This window comes from Oncorhynchus clarkii, chromosome 26, assembly GCF_045791955.1.
Source record: "Oncorhynchus clarkii lewisi isolate Uvic-CL-2024 chromosome 26, UVic_Ocla_1.0, whole genome shotgun sequence".
NCBI lineage: Eukaryota > Metazoa > Chordata > Actinopteri > Salmoniformes > Salmonidae > Oncorhynchus > Oncorhynchus clarkii.
This window is the reverse complement of record NC_092172.1, coordinates 44,059,997-44,080,668: the sequence shown is the minus strand read 5'-3', so window position 1 is coordinate 44,080,668 and position 20,672 is coordinate 44,059,997. Positions and strand designations below refer to the sequence as shown.

At 46.0% G+C, this 20,672-nt stretch overlaps 1 protein-coding gene across 1 annotated transcript in view; it reads left to right on the top strand.

Moving 5' to 3' along the window:
• Positions 1-10,010, top strand: part of LOC139384445 (NT-3 growth factor receptor-like) — a 130,012-nt gene extending 120,002 nt beyond the window's left edge. The window contains exons 16-17 of the mRNA XM_071129211.1: positions 5,681-5,839; positions 9,825-10,010. Of these exons, the coding sequence (XP_070985312.1) occupies positions 5,681-5,839; positions 9,825-10,010 (345 nt within the window). The remainder of the gene's footprint in view (positions 1-5,680; positions 5,840-9,824) is intronic.
• The last annotated feature ends 10,662 nt before the right edge of the window (positions 10,011-20,672 follow it).

Sequence of the window (20,672 nt, the reverse complement as noted above, 5' to 3'; positions counted from 1 at the left end):
ATATAGTGCACTACTTTAAACCATATCCATATTATAACAGTAACATCAGTCTTGTTGATGCTGTCCATGATTACAACAGTAACATCAGTCTTGATGATGCTGTCAGAGCCGTGATTACAACAGTAACATCAGTCTTGTTGATGATGTCCATGATTACAACAGTAACATCAGTCTTGTTAATGCTGTCAGGACCGTGATTACAACAGTAACATCAGTCTTGTTGATGCTGTCAGGACCGTGATTACAACAGTAACATCAGTCTTGTTGATGCTGTCAGGCCCATGATTACAACAGTAACATCAGTCTTGTTGATGCTGTCAGGACCGTGATTACAACAGTAACATCAGTCTTGTTGATGCTGTCAGGCCCATGATTACAACAGTAACATCAGTCTTGTTGATGCTGTCCATGATTACAACAGTAACATCAGTCTTGTTGATGCTGTCCATGATTACAACAGTAACATCAGTCTTGTTGATGCTGTCCATGATTACAACAGTAGCATCAGTCTTGTTTATGCTGTCCATGATTACAAAACTAACATCAGTCTTGTTGATGCTGTCAGGACCGTGATTACAACAGTAACATCAGTCTTGTTGATGCTGTAAGGGCCGTGATGACAACAGTAACACCAGTCTTGTTGATGCTGTCAGGGCCATGATTACAACAGTAACATCATTCTTGTTTCTGCTGTCCATGATTACAAAACTAACATCAGTCTTGTTAATGCTGTCAGGACCATGATTACAACAGTAACATCAGTCTTGTTGATGCTGTCAGGGCCGTGATTACAACAGTAACATCAGTCTTGTTGATGCTGTCAGGACCCTGATTACAACAGTAACATCAGTCTTGTTGATGCTGTCAGGGCCGTGATGACAACAGTAACATCATTCTTGTTGATGCTGTCCATGATTACAACAGTAACATCAGTCTTGTTGATGCTGTCAGGACCATGATTACAACAGTAACATCACTCTTGTTGATGCTGTCCATGATTACAACAGTAACATCTGTCTTGTTGATGCTGTCCATGATTACAACAGTAACATCAGTCTTGTTGATGCTGTCAGGGCCATGATTACAACAGTAACATCAGTCTTGTTGATGCTGTCTGGACCGTGATTACAACAGTAACATCAGTCTTGTTGATGCTGTCAGGACCGTGATTACAACAGTAACATCAGTCTTGTTGATGCTGTTCATGATTACAACAGTAACATCAGTCTTGTTGATGATGTCCATGATTACAAAACTAACATCAGTCTTGTTGATGCTGTCAGGCCCATGATTACAACAGTAACATCAGTCTTGTTGATGCTGTCCATGATTACAACAGTAACATCAGTCTTGTTGATGATGTCCATGATTACAACAGAAACATCATTCTTGTTGATGCTGTCCATGATTACAACAGTAACATCAGTCTTGTTAATGCTGTCAGGACCGTGATTACAACAGTAACATCAAGTCTTGTTGATGCTGTCAGGACCGTGATTACAACAGTAACATCAGTCTTGTTGATGCTGTCAGGCCCATGATTACAACAGTAACATCAGTCTTGTTGATGCTGTCCATGATTACAACAGTAACATCAGTCTTGTTGATGCTGTCCATGATTACAACAGTAACATCAGTCTTGTTGATGCTGTCCATGATTACAACAGTAACATCAGTCTTGTTTATGCTGTCCATGATTACAAAACTAACATCAGTCTTGTTGATGCTGTCAGGACCGTGATTACAACAGTAACATCAGTCTTGTTGATGCTGTAAAGGCCGTGATGACAACAGTAACACCAGTCTTGTTGATGCTGTCAGGGCCATGATTACAACAGTAACATCATTCTTGTTTATGCTGTCCATGATTACAAAACTAACATCAGTCTTGTTAATGCTGTCAGGACCATGATTACAACAGTAACATCAGTCTTGTTGATGCTGTCAGGGCCGTGATTACAACAGTAACATCAGTCTTGTTGATGCTGTCAGGACCCTGATTACAACAGTAACATCAGTCTTGTTGATGCTGTCAGGGCCCTGATGACAACAGTAACATCATTCTTGTTGATGCTGTCCATGATTACAACAGTAACATCAGTCTTGTTGATGCTGTCAGGACCATGATTACAACAGTAACATCACTCTTGTTGATGCTGTCCATGATTACAACAGTAACATCTGTCTTGTTGATGCTGTCCATGATTACAACAGTAACATCAGTCTTGTTGATGCTGTCAGGGCCATGATTACAACAGTAACATCAGTCTTGTTGATGCTGTCTGGACCGTGATTACAACAGTAACATCAGTCTTGTTGATGCTGTCAGGACCGTGATTACAACAGTAACATCAGTCTTGTTGATGCTGTTCATGATTACAACAGTAACATCAGTCTTGTTGATGATGTCCATGATTACAAAACTAACATCAGTCTTGTTGATGCTGTCAGGCCCATGATTACAACAGTAACATCAGTCTTGTTGATGCTGTCAGGCCCATGATTACAACAGTAACATCAGTCTTCTTGATGTTGTCAGGGCCGTGATTACAACAGCAACATCAGTCTTGTTGATGCTGTCAGGCCCATGATTACAACAGTAACATCAGTCTTGTTGATGCTGTCCATGATTACAACAGTAACATCAGTCTTGTTGATGATGTCCATGATTACAACAGAAACATCATTCTTGTTGATGCTGTCCATGATTACAACAGTAACATCAGTCTTGTTGATGCTGTCAGGCCCATGATTACAACAGTAACATCAGTCTTGTTGATGCTGTCCATGATTACAACAGTAACATCAGTCTTGTTGATACTGTCAGACCCATGATTACAACAGTAACATCAGTCTTGTTGATGCTGTCAGGACCATGATTACAACAGTAACATTAATCTTGTTGATGCTGTCCATGATTACAACAGTAACATCAGTCTTGTTGATGATGTCCATTATTACAACAGTAACATCAGTCTTGTTGATGCTGTCAGGACCATGATTACAACAGTAACATTAATCTTGTTGATGCTGTCCATGATTACAACAGTAACATCAGTCTTGTTGATGCTGTCCATGATTACAACAGTAACATCAGTCTTGTTGATGCTGTCAGGACCATGATTACAACAGAAACATTATTCTTGTTGATGCTGCCCATGATTACAACAGTAACATCAGTCTTGTTGATGCTGTCAGGCCCATGATTACAACAGTAACATCAGTCTTGTTGATGCTGTCCATGATTACAACAGTAACATCAGTCTTGTTGATACTGTCAGACCCATGATTACAACAGTAACATCAGTATTGTTGATGCTGTCAATGATTACAACAGTAACATCAGCCTTGTTGATGCTGTCCATGATTACAATAGTAATATCAGTCTTGTTGATGCTGTCAGGACTGTGATTACAACAGTAACATCAGTCTTGTTGATGCTGTCAGGACCATGATTACAACGGTAACATCAGTCTTGTTGATACTGTCAATGATTACAACAGTAACATCAGTCTTGTTGATGCTGTCAGGACCGTGATTACAACAGTAACATCAGTCTTGTTGATGCTGTCCATGATTACAACAGTAACATCAGTCTTGTTGATGATGTCCATGATTACAAAACTAACATCAGTCTTGTTGATGCTGTCAGGCCCATGATTACAACAGTAACATCAGTCTTGTTGATGCTGTCAGGGCCGTGATTACAACAGCAACATCAGTCTTGTTGATGCTGTCAGGCCCATGATTACAACAGTAACATCAGTCTTGTTGATGCTGTCCATGATTACAACAGTAACATCAGTCTTGTTGATGCTGTCAGGACCGTGATTACAACAGTAACACCAGTCTTGTTGATGCTGTCCATGATTACAACAGTAACATCAGTCTTGTTGATGCTGTCCATGATTACAACAGTAACATCAGTCTTGTTGATGCTGTCCATGATTACAACAGTAACATCAGTCTTGTTGATGCTGTCAGGACCGTGATTTCAACAGTAACATTAGTCTTGTTGATGCTGTCAGGACCGTGATTTCAACAGTAACATCAGTCTTGTTGATGCTGTCAGGACCGTGATTACAACAGTAACATCAGTCTTGTTGATGCTGTCAGGGCCATGATTACAACAGTAACATCAGTCTTGTTGATGCTGTCAGGCCCATGATTACAACAGTAACATCAGTCTTGTTGATGCTGTCCATGATTACAACAGTAACATCAGTCTTGTTGATACTGTCAGACCCATGATTACAACAGTAACATCAGTCTTGTTGATGCTGTCAGGACCATGATTACAACAGTAACATTAGTCTTGTTGATGCTGTCAATGATTACAACAGTAACATCAGTCTAGTTGATACTGTCAGACCCATGATTACAACAGTAACATCAGTCTTGTTGATGCTTTCAGGACCATGATTACAACAGTAACATCAGTCTTGTTGATGCTGTCAGGGCCGTGATGACAACAGTAACATCAGTCTTGTTGATGCTGTCAGGACCGTTATTACAACAGTAACATCAGTCTTGTTGATGCTGTCGGGACCGTGATGACAATAGTAACATCAGTCTTGTTGATGCTGTCAGGGCCATGATTACAACAGTAACATCAGTATTGTTGATGCTGTCCATGATTACAACAGTAATATCAGTCTTGTTGATGCTGTCAGGACTGTGATTACAACAGTAACATCAGTCTTGTTGATGCTGTCAGGACCATGATTACAACAGTAACATCAGTCTTGTTGATGCTGTCCATGATTACAACAGTAACATCAGTCTTGTTGATGCTGTCAGGGCCATGATTACAACATTAACATCAGTCTTGTTGATATTGTCAATGATTACAACAGTAACATCAGTCTTGTTGATGCTGTCCATGATTACAACAGTAACACCAGTCTTGTTGATGCTGTCCATGATTACAACAGTAACATCAGTCTTGTTGATGCTGTCCATGATTACAACAGTAACATCAGTCTTGTTGATGCTGTCAGGACCGTGATTTCAACAGTAACATCAGTCTTGTTGATGCTGTCAGGACCGTGATTTCAACAGTAACATCAGTCTTGTTGATGCTGTCAGGACCGTGATTACAACAGTAACATCAGTCTTGTTGATGCTGTCAGGACCGTGATTTCAACAGTAACATCAGTCTTGTTGATGCTGTCAGGACCGTGATTTCAACAGTAACATCAGTCTTGTTGATGCTGTCAGGACCGTGATTACAACAGTAACTTCAGTCTTGTTGATGCTGTCAGGACCGTGATTTCAACAGTAACATCAGTCTTGTTGATGCTGTCAGGCCAATGATTAGCTGTTAACCTGTATCAGGTCACACAGCGCGGTACTAATATAGTCCTGTTAACCTGTATCAGGTCACACAGCGCTGTACTAATATAGTCCTGTTAACCTGTTTCAGGTCGGAGGTCACACAGCGCTGTACTAATGAAGTCATGTTAACCTGTTTCAGGTCGGAGGTCACACAGCACTGTACTAATGTAGTCATGTTAACCTGTTTCAGGTCGGAGGTCACACAGCGCTGTACTAATGTAGTCATGTTAACCTGTTTCAGGTCGGAGGTCACACAGCGCTGTACTAATATAGTCATGTTAACCTGTTTCAGGTCGGAGGTCACACAGCACTGTACTAATGTAGTCATGTTAACCTGTTTCAGGTCGGAGGTCACACCATGTTGCCGATCCGCTGGATGCCCCCTGAGAGCATCATGTACAGAAAGTTCACAACAGAAAGTGATGTTTGGAGCTTTGGAGTCATCCTCTGGGAGATCTTCACCTACGGGAAGCAGCCGTGGTTTCAGCTGGCCAACAACGAGGTATACTGGACCACGAACACCTTGCCTGCGTCCCGTAGGGCTCTGGTCAAGAGTAGTGGACTATTTAGGCAATAGGACGCCATTTCAAATCACATTTGTATTGGTGGTCTGCAGACAAAAGTAGTGACTATATAACACATTTAGGAGCACCCCTAGGAGCACCCCTAGTGATTATATAACACATTTAGGAGCACCCCTATGAGCACCCCTAGTGATTATATAACACATTTAGGAGCACCCCTAGGAGCACCCCTAGTGACTACATAACACATTTAGGAGCACCCCTAGGAGCACCTCTAGTGTCCATATAACACATTTAGTAGCACCCCTAGGAGCACCCCTAGTGTCTATGTAACACATTTAGGAGCACCCCTAGTGTCTATATAACACTTTTTGGAGCACCCCTAGTGTCTTTATAACACATTTAGGAGCACCCCTAGTGTCTATATAACACATTTAGGAGCACCCCTAGTGACTATATAACACATTTAGGAGCACCCCTAGGAGCACCCCTAGTGTCTATATAACACATTTAGTAGCACCCCTAGGAGCACCCCTAGTGTCTATATAACACATTTAGGAGCACCCCTAGTGTCTATATAACACTTTTAGGAGCACCCCTAGTGTCTTTATAACACATTTAGGAGCACCCCTAGTGTCTATATAACACATTTAGGAGCACCCCTAGTGACTATATAACACATTTAGGAGCACCCCTAGGAGCACCCCTAGTGTCTATACAACACATTTAGGAGCACCCCTAGGAGCACCCCTAGTGTCTATATAACACATTTAGGAGCACCCCTAGGAGCACCCCTAGTGTCTATATAACACATTTAGGAGCACCCCTAGGAGCACCCCTAGTGTCTACATAACACATTTAGGAGCACCCCTAGGAGCACCCCTAGTGACTATATAACACATTTAGGAGCACCCCTAGTGACTATATATAACACATTTAGGAGCACCCCTAGGAGCACACCTAGTGTCTATATAACACATTTAGGAGCACCGCTAGGAGCACCAATAGTGACTATATAACACATTTAGGAGCACCCCTAGGAGCACCCCTAGTGACTATAAAACACATTTAGGAGCACCCCTAGTGACTATCACCTCTTCCTGAGGCCCGGCCCACCTCTTCCCGAGTCCCGGCCCACCTCTTCTTGAGGCCCTCTTCCTTAGGCCCGGCCCACCTCTTCCTGAGGCCTGGCCCACCTCTTCCTGAGGCCTGGCCCACCTATTCCTGAGGCCCGGCCCACCTCTTCCTGAGGCCCGGCCCACCTCTTCCTGAGCGCCGGCTACCTCTTCCTGATTCCCGCCCACCTCTTCCTGAGGCCCGGCCCACCTCTTCCTGAGGCCCGGCCCAGCACTTCCTGAGGCCCGGCCCACCACTTCCTGAGGCCCGGCCCACCACTTCCTGAGGCCCGGCCCACCACTTCCTGAGGCCAGGCCCACCTCTTCCTGAGGCCCGGCTACCTCTTCCTGATTCCCGCCCCAGCTCTTCCTGAGGCCCGGCCCACCTCTTCCTGAGGCCCGGCCCAACAGTTCCTGAGGCCCGGCCCACCTCTTCCTGAGGCCCGGCCCACCTCTTCCTGAGGCCCCGGCTACCTCTTCCTGATGCCCGCCCACCTCTTCCTGAGGCCCGGCCCACCTCTTCCTGATGCCCGGCCCACCTCTTCCTGAGGCCCGGCACAGCACTTCCTGAGGCCCGGCCCACCTCTTCCTGAGGCCCACCTCTTCCTGAGGCCCGGCCACCTCTTCCTGAGGCCCGGCCCACCTCTTCCTGAGGCCCCGGCTACCTCTTCCTGATGCCCGCCCACCTCTTCCTGAGGCCCGGCCCACCTCTTCCTGATGCCCGGCCCACCTCTTCCTGAGGCCCGGCACAGCACTTCCTGAGGCCCGGCCCACCTCTTCCTGAGGCCCACCTCTTCCTGAGGCCCGGCCACCTCTTCCTGAGGCCCGGCCACCTCTTCCTGAGGCCCGGCCCACCTCTTCCTGAGGCCCGGCCCACCTCTTCCTGAGGCCCGGCCCACCTCTTCCTGAGGCCCGGCCCAGCTCTTCCTGAGGACCGGCCCAGCTCTTCCTGAGGCCCGGCCCACCTCTTCCTGAGGCCCGGCCCACCTCTTCTTAATATTACTCTTACAAAGCAAGTTTATTAGTACATTCAAACTGCCCTTAAGAAATAACCTGTCAAGGGGTGCACATTCCCCTAGTAATTCATGCACTTGAAGTGTCAATATTTTCTTTGAAATTGATATTCCCCACGTTTCTAGAAAAAAATATTAACCTGTAGTCAGTGAGAGCATTTTAATGTTTTGAAACCCAAATGTATGTAGTGAAAAAACAGGTGTACAATAATCTCTGCATCCTCTCTCTGTCTCTCTGTTTGACTGACCCCTACACCCCTACACCCTAACCCCTCCTCTCTCTGTCTCTCTGTTTGTCTGACCCCTAACCCCTACACCCTAACCCCTCCTCTCTGTCTCTCTGTTTGACTGACCCCTAACCCCTACACCCTAACCCCTCCTCTCTCTGTCTCTCTGTTTGACTGACCCCTAACCCCTACACCCTAACCCCTCCTCTCTCTGTCTCTCTGTTTGACTGACCCCTAACCCCTCCTCTCTCTGTCTCTCTGTTTGACTGACCCCTACACCCTAACCCCTCCTCTCTCTGTCTCTCTGTTTGACTGACCCCTAACCCCTACACCCTAACCCCTCCTCTCTCTGTCTCTCTGTTTGACTGACCCCTAACCCCTACACTCTAACCCCTCCTCACTCTGTCTCTCTGTTTGACTGACCCCTAACCCCTACACCCTAACCCCTCCTCTCTATGTCTCTCTGTTTGACTGACCCCTACACCCCTACACCCTAACCCCTCCTCTCTCTGTCTCTCTGTTTGACTGACCCCTAACCCCTACACCCTAACCCCTCCTCTCTCTGTCTCTCTGTTTGACTGACCCCTACACCCTAACCCCTACACCCTAACCCTCCTCTCTCTGTCTCTCTGTTTGACTGACCCCAAGCCCCTACACCCTAACCCCTCCTTTCTCTGTCTCTCTGTTTGACTGACCCCTACACCCTAACCCCTACACCCTAACCCCTCCTCTCTCTGTCTCTCTGTTTGACTGACCCCTAACCCCTACACCCTAACCCCTCCTCTCTCTGTCTCTCTGTTTGACTGACCCCTAACCCCTACACCCTAACCCCTCCTCTCTCTGTCTCTCTGTTTGGCTGACCCCTAACCCCTACACCCTAACCCCTCCTCTCTCTGTCTCTCTGTTTGACTGACCCCTAACCCCTACACCCTAACCCCTCCTCTCTCTGTCTCTCTGTTTGACTGACCCCTAACCCCTACACCCTAACCCCTCCTCTCTCTGTCTCTCTGTTTGACTGACCCCTACACCCCTACACCCTAACCCCTCCTCTCTCTGTCTCTCTGTTTGACTGACCCCTAACCCCTACACCCTAACCCCTCCTCTCTCTGTCTCTCTGTTTGACTGACCCCTACACCCTAACCCCTACACCCTAACCCTCCTCTCTCTGTCTCTCTGTTTGACTGACCCCAAGCCCCTACACCCTAACCCCTCCTTTCTCTGTCTCTCTGTTTGACTGACCCCAAGCCCCTACACCCTAACCCCTCCTTTCTCTGTCTCTCTGTTTGACTGACCCCTACACCCTAACCCCTACACCCTAACCCCTCCTCTCTCTGTCTCTCTGTTTGACTGACCCCTAACCCCTACACCCTAACCCCTCCTCTCTCTGTCTCTCTGTTTGACTGACCCCTAACCCCTACACCCTAACCCCTCCTCTCTCTGTCTCTCTGTTTGACTGACCCCTAACCCCTACACCCTAACCCCTCCTCTCTCTGTCTCTCTGTTTGGCTGACCCCTAACCCCTACACCCTAACCCCTCCTCTCTCTGTCTCTCTGTTTGACTGACCCCTAATCCCTACACCCTAACCCCTCCTCTCTCTGTCTCTTCAGGTCATAGAGTGTTTAGTACAGGGTCAGGTCCTGGACAGGCCAAGGGGTTGTCCCAAGGAGGTGTATGACCTGATGCTGGGCTGCTGGCAGAGGGAACCACAGCAGAGGTTGAACATCAAGGACATTCAGAAGGTCCTCTATACCATGGGGAAAGACACACCTGTCTACCTGGATATACTCGGCTAGCACCAGTTCTACCTGGACGGAGTAGGGAGTTGATCCTAGACACTCACCTTGGATCAGTTTTGCATTTCTCTAACCAATGGTTAAGGTTAAGATTGGGGAGGGGAAGCTGATCCTAGACATGTACCTTAGGGGAAACATTACCCTGGAGCTTGCCTGGATGTGTTGGGCTAAGATCGTCTGGATGTAATGCTTGTTGGACAGACAGACTGATAGACAACCAGGAAATAACCAGCCAGCCTGTTCCTTACTGTTCCGCTGTCAACAGGAGCCTAAACGTTTGGGAAGGACTCAAAGTGCCTGATCCACTATTTCCATATACTGGATAAAAGTATCAACAAAACAAACGTTTAGATTTTGTTTCCTGATACAGAGTACACACCTGGTCAATCTGTCATGGAAAGGTGTTCCTAATGATCTGTCCACTCAGTGTATATTCAGTGCGTTCGGAAAGTATTCAGGACCCTTGACTTTTTCCACATTTTGCTACGTTACAGCCTTATTCTAAAATTGATTAAAATATATTTTTTTCCTCATCAATCTACACACAATACCCCATAATGACAAAGTGAAAACAGGTTTTTAGATTTTTTTTTTATGTATTAAAGATACAAAACATAAATACCTTATTTACATAAGTATTCAGACCCTTTGCTATGAGACTCGAAAAAGAGCTCAGGTGCATCTTGTTTCCATTGATCATCCTTGAGATGTTTCTACAACTTGATTGGAGTCCAACTGTGGTAAATTCAATTAATTGGACATGACTTGGAAAGACTCACACCTGCCTATATAAGATCCCACAGTTAACAGTGTATATCAGAGCAAAAACTAAGCCATGAGGTTGAAGGAATTGTCCCTAGAGCTCTGAGACAGGATTGTGTCGAGGAACGGATCTGGGGAAGGGTACTGTTGGGGATTAATCAGAATAGTTGGGTAACATAGATAAGATGTTTTATTTTCATTATATGCTTGTGAGTTACTTCTCATTTAGAATGTATCTTGTTGTACTATAGTGGTGGCCATTTGCAGTTATCCTTTCTCTGTCATGGGGGTCAGTTACTTGGGCCACAGAGAGGGGAGAGATCAAGCTTGTCTTCAAATGTAAACATATCTTTTAAACCATGTTAAGGGATGACCAATTATCTCTTGGCTCCACAATGTCTGTGTGCCAGTCACTGTGTCTCTGTGATCTTGTCCAGGAGGGGTGTATTTGATATATGCCGGTTGGTGAGGTTTTGTTTTATGGTCCTGAGTGGTACCAAGAGCGAGATGAGAACATAGTTTAGGAGACAAAGCTGAATGATAATTTATAGCCAATGCTGTCTGGCTATGTGTGTCTTTGCTATAAAGGATCTCAGTTGCAATGTGTAAGCACTCTCAGAGAATTAATTTATAGACACTGAATTGATCTGAGAGTCACAGGGTTGTGATGGAGCTCATAATAATTAAAGATGGACTTTATGATAACTCTGACTTGTTTGGTCTCATGATTTGGTAAATACAGGAAATTTCCACTACAGTACCAACACATTTCTGCAGCATTGAAGGTTCCCAAGAACACAGTGGCCTCCATCATTCTTAAATGGAAGACGTTTGGCATCACCAAGACTCTTTCTAGAGCTGGCCAACCAGCAGAGCCTTGGTCAGGGAGGTGACCAAGTACCTGATGGTCACTCTGACAGAGCTCCAGAGTTCCTCTGTGGAGATGGGAGAACTTTCCAGAAGGACAACCATCTCCGCAGCACTCCACCAATCAGGTCTTTATGGCAGTGACCAGATGGAAGCCACTCCTCAGTAAAAGGCACATGACAGCCCACTTGCAGTTTGCCAAAAGGCACCTAAAGGACTCAGACCAAGAGAAACAAGATTCTCTGGTCTGATGAAACCAAGATTGAACTCTTTGACCTGAATGCAAAGCGTCACATCTGGATGAAACCTGTCACCAACAGTGAAGCATGGTGATGGTGGCACCATCCCTGCGGTGAAGCATGGTAGTGGCAGCATCATGCTGTGGGGATGTTTTTCAGTGGCAGGAACTGGGAGACTAGTCAGGATCGAGAGAAAGATGAACGGAGCAAAGTACAGAGAGATCCTTGATGAAAACCTGCTCCAGAGCGTTCAGGACCTCAGACTGAGGTGAAAGTTCACCTTTCAACAGGACAACGACCCTAAGCATACAGCCAAGACAATGCAGGAGTGGCTTCGGGACAAGTCTCTGAAAGTCCTTTAGTGGCCCAGCCAGAGCTCAGACTTGAACCCGATCCAACATCTCTGGGAGAGACCTGAAAATAGCTGTGCAGCGACGCTCCCCATCCAATCTGACGGAGCTTGAGGGGATCTGCAGAGAAGAATGGGAGAAACACCTCCTATACAGGTGTACCAAGCTTGTAGCGTCACACCCAAAACGATTCAAGGCTGTAATCACTGCCAAAGGTGCATCAACAAAGTACTGAGTAAAGGGTCTGAATATTAATGGAAATGTGATATTTTAGTGTTTTTTAAATTTATACAATTGCAATAAAAAAAGACAACATTATTTTGCTTTGTCGTTATGGGGTATTGTGTGTGTCCATGTTAGAATAAGGCTGTAATGTAACATAATGTGGAACAAGTCAAGGGGTCAGAATACTTTCTGAATGGACCTGTATATGATCTATAGTTCAATGAAGATGATGTTAAAAAAAACACTGCAAGAAAAACACACAAAAAATAGTGTAAATGAAGGTCATGTCTTTAAGGTACGGTGATCATGTCTTTAAGGTATGGTGATCATGTCTTTAAGGGACGGTGATCATGTCTTTAAGGGACGGTGATCATGTCTTTAAGGGACGGTGATCATGTCTTTAAGGTACGGTGATCATGTCTTTAAGGTACGGTGATCATGTCTTTAAGGTACGGCGATCATGTCTTTAAGGTACGGCGATCAGGTACGGTGATCATGTCTTTAAGGTACGGTGATCATGTCTTTAAGGTACGGTGATCATGTCTTTAAGGTACGGTGGTCATGTCTTTAAGGTACGGTGATCATGTCTTTAAGGTACGGTGATCATGTCTTTAAGGTACGGTGATCATGTCTTTAAGGTACGGTGGTCATGTCTTTAAGGTACGGTGATCATGTCTTTAAGGTACGGTGATCATGTCTTTAAGGTACGGTGATCATGTCTTTAAGGTACGGTGATCATGTCTTTAAGGTACGGTGATCATGTCTTTAAGGTACGGCGATCATGTCTTTAAGGTACGGCGATCAGGTACGGTGATCATGTCTTTAAGGTACGGTGATCATGTCTTTAAGGTACGGTGATCATGTCTTTAAGGTACGGTGATCATGTCTTTAAGGTACGGTGGTCATGTCTTTAAGGTACGGTGATCATGTCTTTAAGGTACGGTGATCATGTCTTTAAGGTACGGTGATCATGTCTTTAAGGTACGGTGGTCATGTCTTTAAGGTACGGTGATCATGTCTTTAAGGTACGGTGATCATGTCTTTAAGGTACGGTGATCATGTCTTTAAGGTACGGTGATCATGTCTTTAAGGTACGGTGATCATGTCTTTAAGGTACGGCGATCATGTCTTTAAGGTACGGCGATCAGGTACGGTGATCATGTCTTTAAGGTACGGTGATCATGTCTTTAAGGTACGGTGATCATGTCTTTAAGGTACGGTGATCATGTCTTTAAGGTACGGTGACAGCACGACAGAAGATGAAACGTTCCTGTGTTACCTTTTCATTAGTATATATTTATATATTACATATCTTTAATATATTTACGTTTCATTTGGAGATGTCAGTCTGCCATGTCTGTCGCGAAGGACACACCCCTTTTTTTGGGAGAAACTGATACTGTCAAACTATTGGCAGGGACTTGATGAAAGCCTTACTGCTCTCCAATTGGCTGCGTCAGAGTTCTCATGCTAATGAGGCTCCCTCATTTCTGTCCAATGAACTGGAGGAAGGGAGAAACTCACCAATCAACAGCCAACAAAGTACAATTATATTTGAATTCAAGTGAATGTACATAATGTACATGTCTGTATGTTAACTTATCTTTCCTTGGATTCTTTAAGTTCCTTTTCCAACACGATGGCTATAAATGGACTAACTACATAATCTCTGACTTCTGTTTTTAATCAAAGTTACGATCACAGAGGTGATCGGTTATTGTCTTCGGGACTCACATATAGGGAGGGTTAAGTTCATTGACTCTAGAAAGAGAAGGAGAGACTTTTTACAATGCGGAGTGCCCCAAAAGAGAGATTTCTCCAAATCAGTGGAGACTGGCGGAGGGGAGGGCGGCTCACAATAATGGCTTGAACAGAGCGAATGGAATGGAATCAAACACATGGAAACTCTGTGTTGTGATGTATTTAATACCACTCCACCCTCTCCTCTCCAGCCACCCTAGTCCCACAACCCCCTCTGCCTGTCACCACACACAGACACACACTGAATAATGTGTTAAGATGTCCCACAACCCCCTCTGCCTGTCACCACACACAGACACACACTGAATAATGTGTTAAGATGTCCCACAACCCCCTCTGCCTGTCACCACACACAGACACACACTGAATAATGTGTTAAGATGTCCCACAACCCCCTCTGCCTGTCACCACACACAGACACACACTGAATAATGTGTTAAGATGTCCCACAACCCCCTCTGCCTGTCACCACACACAGACACACACTGAATAATGTGTTAAGATGTCACACACTGAATAATGTGTTAAGATGTCCCACAACCCCCTCTGCATGTCACCACACACAGACACACACTGAATAATGTGTTAAGATGTCCCACAACCCCCTCTGCATGTCACCACACACAGACACACACTGAATAATGTGTTAAGATGTCCCACAACCCCCTCTGCCTGTCACCACACACAGACACACACTGAATAATGTGTTAAGATGTCCCACAACCCCCTCTGCCTGTTACCACACACAGACACACACTGAATAATGTGTTAAGATGTCCCACAACCCCCTCTGCCTGTCACCACACACAGACACACACTGAATAATGTGTTAAGATGTCCCACAACCCCCTCTGCATGTCACCACACACAGACACACACTGAATAATGTGTTAAGATGTCCCACAACCCCCTCTGCATGTCACCACACACAGACACACACTGAATAATGTGTTAAGATGTCCCACAACCCCCTCTGCCTGTCACCACACACAGACACACACTGAATAATGTGTTAAGATGTCCCACAACCCCCTCTGCCTGTCACCACACACAGACACACACTGAATAATGTGTTAAGATGTCCCACAACCCCCTCTGCCTGTCACCACACACAGACACACACTGAATAATGTGTTAAGATGTCCCACAACCCCCTCTGCCTGTCACCACACACAGACACACACTGAATAATGTGTTAAGATGTCCCACAAACCCCTCTGCCTGTCACCACACACAGACACACACTGAATAATGTGTTAAGATGTCCCACAACCCCCTCTGCCTGTCACCACACACAGACACACACTGAATAATGTGTTAAGATGTCCCACAACCCCCTCTGCCTGTCACCACACACAGACACACACTGAATAATGTGTTAAGATGTCCCACAACCCCCTCTGCCTGTCACCACACACAGACACACACTGAATAATGTGTTAAGATGTCCCACAACCCCCTCTGCCTGTCACCACACACAGACACACACTGAATGTGTTAAGATGTCCCACAACCCCCTCTGCCTGTCACCACACACAGACACACACTGAATAATGTGTTAAGATGTCCCACAACCCCCTCTGCCTGTCACCACACACAGACACACACTGAATAATGTGTTAAGATGTCCCACAACCCCCTCTGCCTGTCACCACACACAGACACACACTGAATAATGTGTTAAGATGTCCCACAACCCCCTCTGCCTGTCACCACACACAGACACACACTGAATAATGTGTTAAGATGTCCCACAACCCCCTCTGCCTGTCACCACACACAGACACACACTGAATAATGTGTTAAGATGTCCCACAACCCCCTCTGCATGTCACCACACACAGACACACACTGAATAATGTGTTAAGATGTCCCACAACCCCCTCTGCCTGTCACCACACACAGACACACACTGAATAATGTGTTAAGATGTCCCACAACCCCCTCTGCCTGTCACCACACACAGACACACACTGAATAATGTGTTAAGATGTCCCACAACCCCCTCTGCCTGTCACCACACACAGACACACACTGAATAATGTGTTAAGATGTCCCACAACCCCCTCTGCCTGTCACCACACACAGACACACACTGAATAATGTGTTAAGATGTCCCACAACCCCCTCTGCCTGTCACCACACACAGACACACACTGAATGTGTTAAGATGTCCCACAACCCCCTCTGCCTGTCACCACACACAGACACACACTGAATAATGTGTTAAGATGTCCCACAACCCCCTCTGCCTGTCACCACACACAGACACACACTGAATAATGTGTTAAGATGTCCCACAACCCCCTCTGCATGTCACCACACACAGACACACACTGAATAATGTGTTAAGATGTCCCACAACCCCCTCTGCCTGTCACCACACACAGACACACACTGAATAATGTGTTAAGATGTCCCACAACCCCCTCTGCCTGTCACCACACACAGACACACACTGAATAATGTGTTAAGATGTCCCACAACCCCCTCTGCCTGTCACCACACACAGACACACACTGAATAATGTGTTAAGATGTCCCACAACCCCCTCTGGTATTGGTAGTATCACCATCCCCACTAACTAACAACAGGCTGGAACGGGGCCATTGTCTACTATATTGGTAGTATCACCATCCCCACTAACTAGCAACAGGCTGGAACGGGGCCATTGTCTACTATAGTGGTAGTATCATCATCCCCACTAACTAACAACAGGCTGGAACGGGGCCATTGTCTACTATATTGGTAGTATCACCATCCCCACTAACTAACAACAGGCTGGAACGGGGCCATTGTCTACTATATTGGTAGCGTTGCCATCCCCACTAACTAACAACAGGCTGGAACGGGGCCATTGTCTACTATATTGGTAGTATCACCATCCCCACTAACTAACAACAGGCTGGAACGGGGCCATTGTCTACTATACTGGTAGTATCACCATCCCCACTAACTAACAACAGGCTGGAACGGGGCCATTGTCTACTATATTGGTAGCGTTGCCATCCCCACTAACTAACAACAGGCTGGAACGGGGCCATTGTCTACTATATTGGTAGTATCATCATCCCCACTAACTAACAACAGGCTGGAACGGGGCCATTGTCTACTATATTGGTAGCGTTGCCATCCCCACTAACTAACAACAGGCTGGAACGGGGCCATTGTCTACTATACTGGTAGTATCACCATCCCCACTAACTAACAACAGGCTGGAACGGGGCCATTGTCTACTATATTGGTAGTATCACCATCCCCACTAACTAACAACAGGCTGGAACGGGGCCATTGTCTACTATACTGGTAGTATCACCATCCCCACTAACTAACAACAGGCTGGAACGGGGCCATTGTCTACTATATTGGTAGTATCACCATCCCCACTAACTAACAACAGGCTGGAACGGGGCCATTGTCTACTATATTGGTAGTATCACCATCCCCACTAACTAACAACAGGCTGGAACTGGGCCATTGTCTACTATATTGGTAGTATCATCATCCCCACTAACTAACAACACGCTGGAACGGGGCCATTGTCTACTATATTGGTAGCGTTGCCATCCCCACTACCTAACAACAGGCTAGAACTGGGCCATTGTCTACTATATTGGTAGTATCACCATCCCCACTAACTAACAACAGGCTGGAACGGGGCCATTGTCTACTATAGTGGTAGTATCATCATCCCCACTAACTAACAACAGGCTGGAACGGGGCCATTGTCTACTATATTGGTAGCCTTTCCATCCCCACTAACTAACAACAGGCTGGAACGGGGCCATTGTCTACTATATTGGTAGTATCACCATCCCCACTAACTAACAACAGGCTGGAACGGGAACATTGTCTACTATATTGGTAGCGTTGCCATCCCCACTAACTAACAACAGGCTGGAACAGGGCCATTGTCTACTATATTGGTAGTATCACCATCCCCACTAACTAACAACAGGCTGGAACGGGGCCATTGTCTACTATATTGGTAGTATCACCATCCCCACTATCTAACAACAGGCTGGAACGGGGCCATTGTCTACTATATTGGTAGTATCACCATCCCCACTAACTAACAACAGGCTGGAACGGGGCCATTGTCTACTATATTGGTAGTATCACCATCCCCACTAACGAACAACAGGCTGGAACGGGAACATTGTCTACTCTATTGGCAGCGTTGCCATCCCTACTAACTAACAACTGGCTGGAACTGGGCCATTGTCTACTATATTGGTAGCGTTGCCATCCCCACTAACTAACAACAGGCTGGAACGGGGCCATTGTCTACTATATTGGTAGTATCATCATCCCCACTAACTAACAACAGGCTGGAACGGGGCCATTGTCTACTATATTGGTAGCGTTGCCATCCCCACTAACTAACAACAGGCTGGAACGGGGCCATTGTCTACTATACTGGTAGTATCACCATCCCCACTAACTAACAACAGGCTGGAACGGGGCCATTGTCTACTATATTGGTAGTATCACCATCCCCACTAACTAACAACAGGCTGGAACGGGGCCATTGTCTACTATACTGGTAGTATCACCATCCCCACTAACTAACAACAGGCTGGAACGGGGCCATTGTCTACTATATTGGTAGTATCACCATCCCCACTAACTAACAACAGGCTGGAACGGGGCCATTGTCTACTATATTGGTAGTATCACCATCCCCACTAACTAACAACAGGCTGGAACTGGGCCATTGTCTACTATATTGGTAGTATCATCATCCCCACTAACTAACAACACGCTGGAACGGGGCCATTGTCTACTATATTGGTAGCGTTGCCATCCCCACTACCTAACAACAGGCTAGAACTGGGCCATTGTCTACTATATTGGTAGTATCACCATCCCCACTAACTAACAACAGGCTGGAACGGGGCCATTGTCTACTATAGTGGTAGTATCATCATCCCCACTAACTAACAACAGGCTGGAACGGGGCCATTGTCTACTATATTGGTAGCCTTTCCATCCCCACTAACTAACAACAGGCTGGAACGGGGCCATTGTCTACTATATTGGTAGTATCACCATCCCCACTAACTAACAACAGGCTGGAACGGGGCCATTGTCTACTATATTGGTAGTATCACCATCCCCACTAACTAACAACAGGCTGGAACTGGGCCATTGTCTACTATATTGGTAGTATCATCATCCCCACTAACTAACAACACGCTGGAACGGGAACATTGTCTACTCTATTGGCAGCGTTGCCATCCCTACTAACTAACAACAGGCTGGAACTGGGCCATTGTCTACTATATTGGTAGCGTTGCCATCCCCACTAACTAACAACAGGCTGGAACGGGGCCATTGTCTACTATACTGGTAGTATCACCATCCCCACTAACTAACAACAGGCTGGAACGGGGCCATTGTCTACTATATTGGTAGTATCACCATCCCCACTAACTAACAACAGGCTGGAACGGGGCCATTGTCTACTATATTGGTAGTATCACCATCCCCACTAACTAACAACAGGCTGGAACTGGGCCATTGTCTACTATATTGGTAGTATCATCATCCCCACTAACTAACAACACGCTGGAACGGGGCCATTGTCTACTATATTGGTAGCGTTGCCATCCCCACTACCTAACAACAGGCTAGAACTGGGCCATTGTCTACTATATTGGTAGTATCACCATCCCCACTAACTAACAACAGGCTGGAACGGGGCCATTGTCTACTATAGTGGTAGTATCATCATCCCCACTAACTAACAACAGGCTGGAACGGGGCCATTGTCTACTATATTGGTAGCCTTTCCATCCCCACTAACTAACAACAGGCTGGAACGGGGCCATTGTCTACTATATTGGTAGTATCACCATCCCCACTAACTAACAACAGGCTGGAACGGGGCCATTGTCTACTATATTGGTAGTATCACCATCCCCACTAACTAACAACAGGCTGGAACTGGGCCATTGTCTACTATATTGGTAGTATCATCATCCCCACTAACTAACAACACGCTGGAACGGGAACATTGTCTACTCTATTGGCAGCGTTGCCATCCCTACTAACTAACAACTGGCTGGAACTGGGCCATTGTCTACTATATTGGTAGCGTTGCCATCCCCACTAACTAACAACAGGCTGGAACTGGGCCATTGTCTACTATATTGGTAGTATCACCATCCCCACTAACTAACAACAGGCTGGAACGGGGCCATTGTCTACTATATTGGTAGTATCATCATCCCCACTAACTAACAACAGGCTGGAACGGGGCCATTGTCTACTATATTGGTAGCGTTGCCATCCCCACTAACTAACAACAGGCTGGAACGGGGCCATTGTGTACTATATTGGTAGTATCACCATCCCCACTAACTAACAACAGGCTGGAACGGGGCCATGTCTACTATATTGGTAGTATCACCATCCCCACTAACTAACAACAGGCTGGAACGGGGCCATTGTCT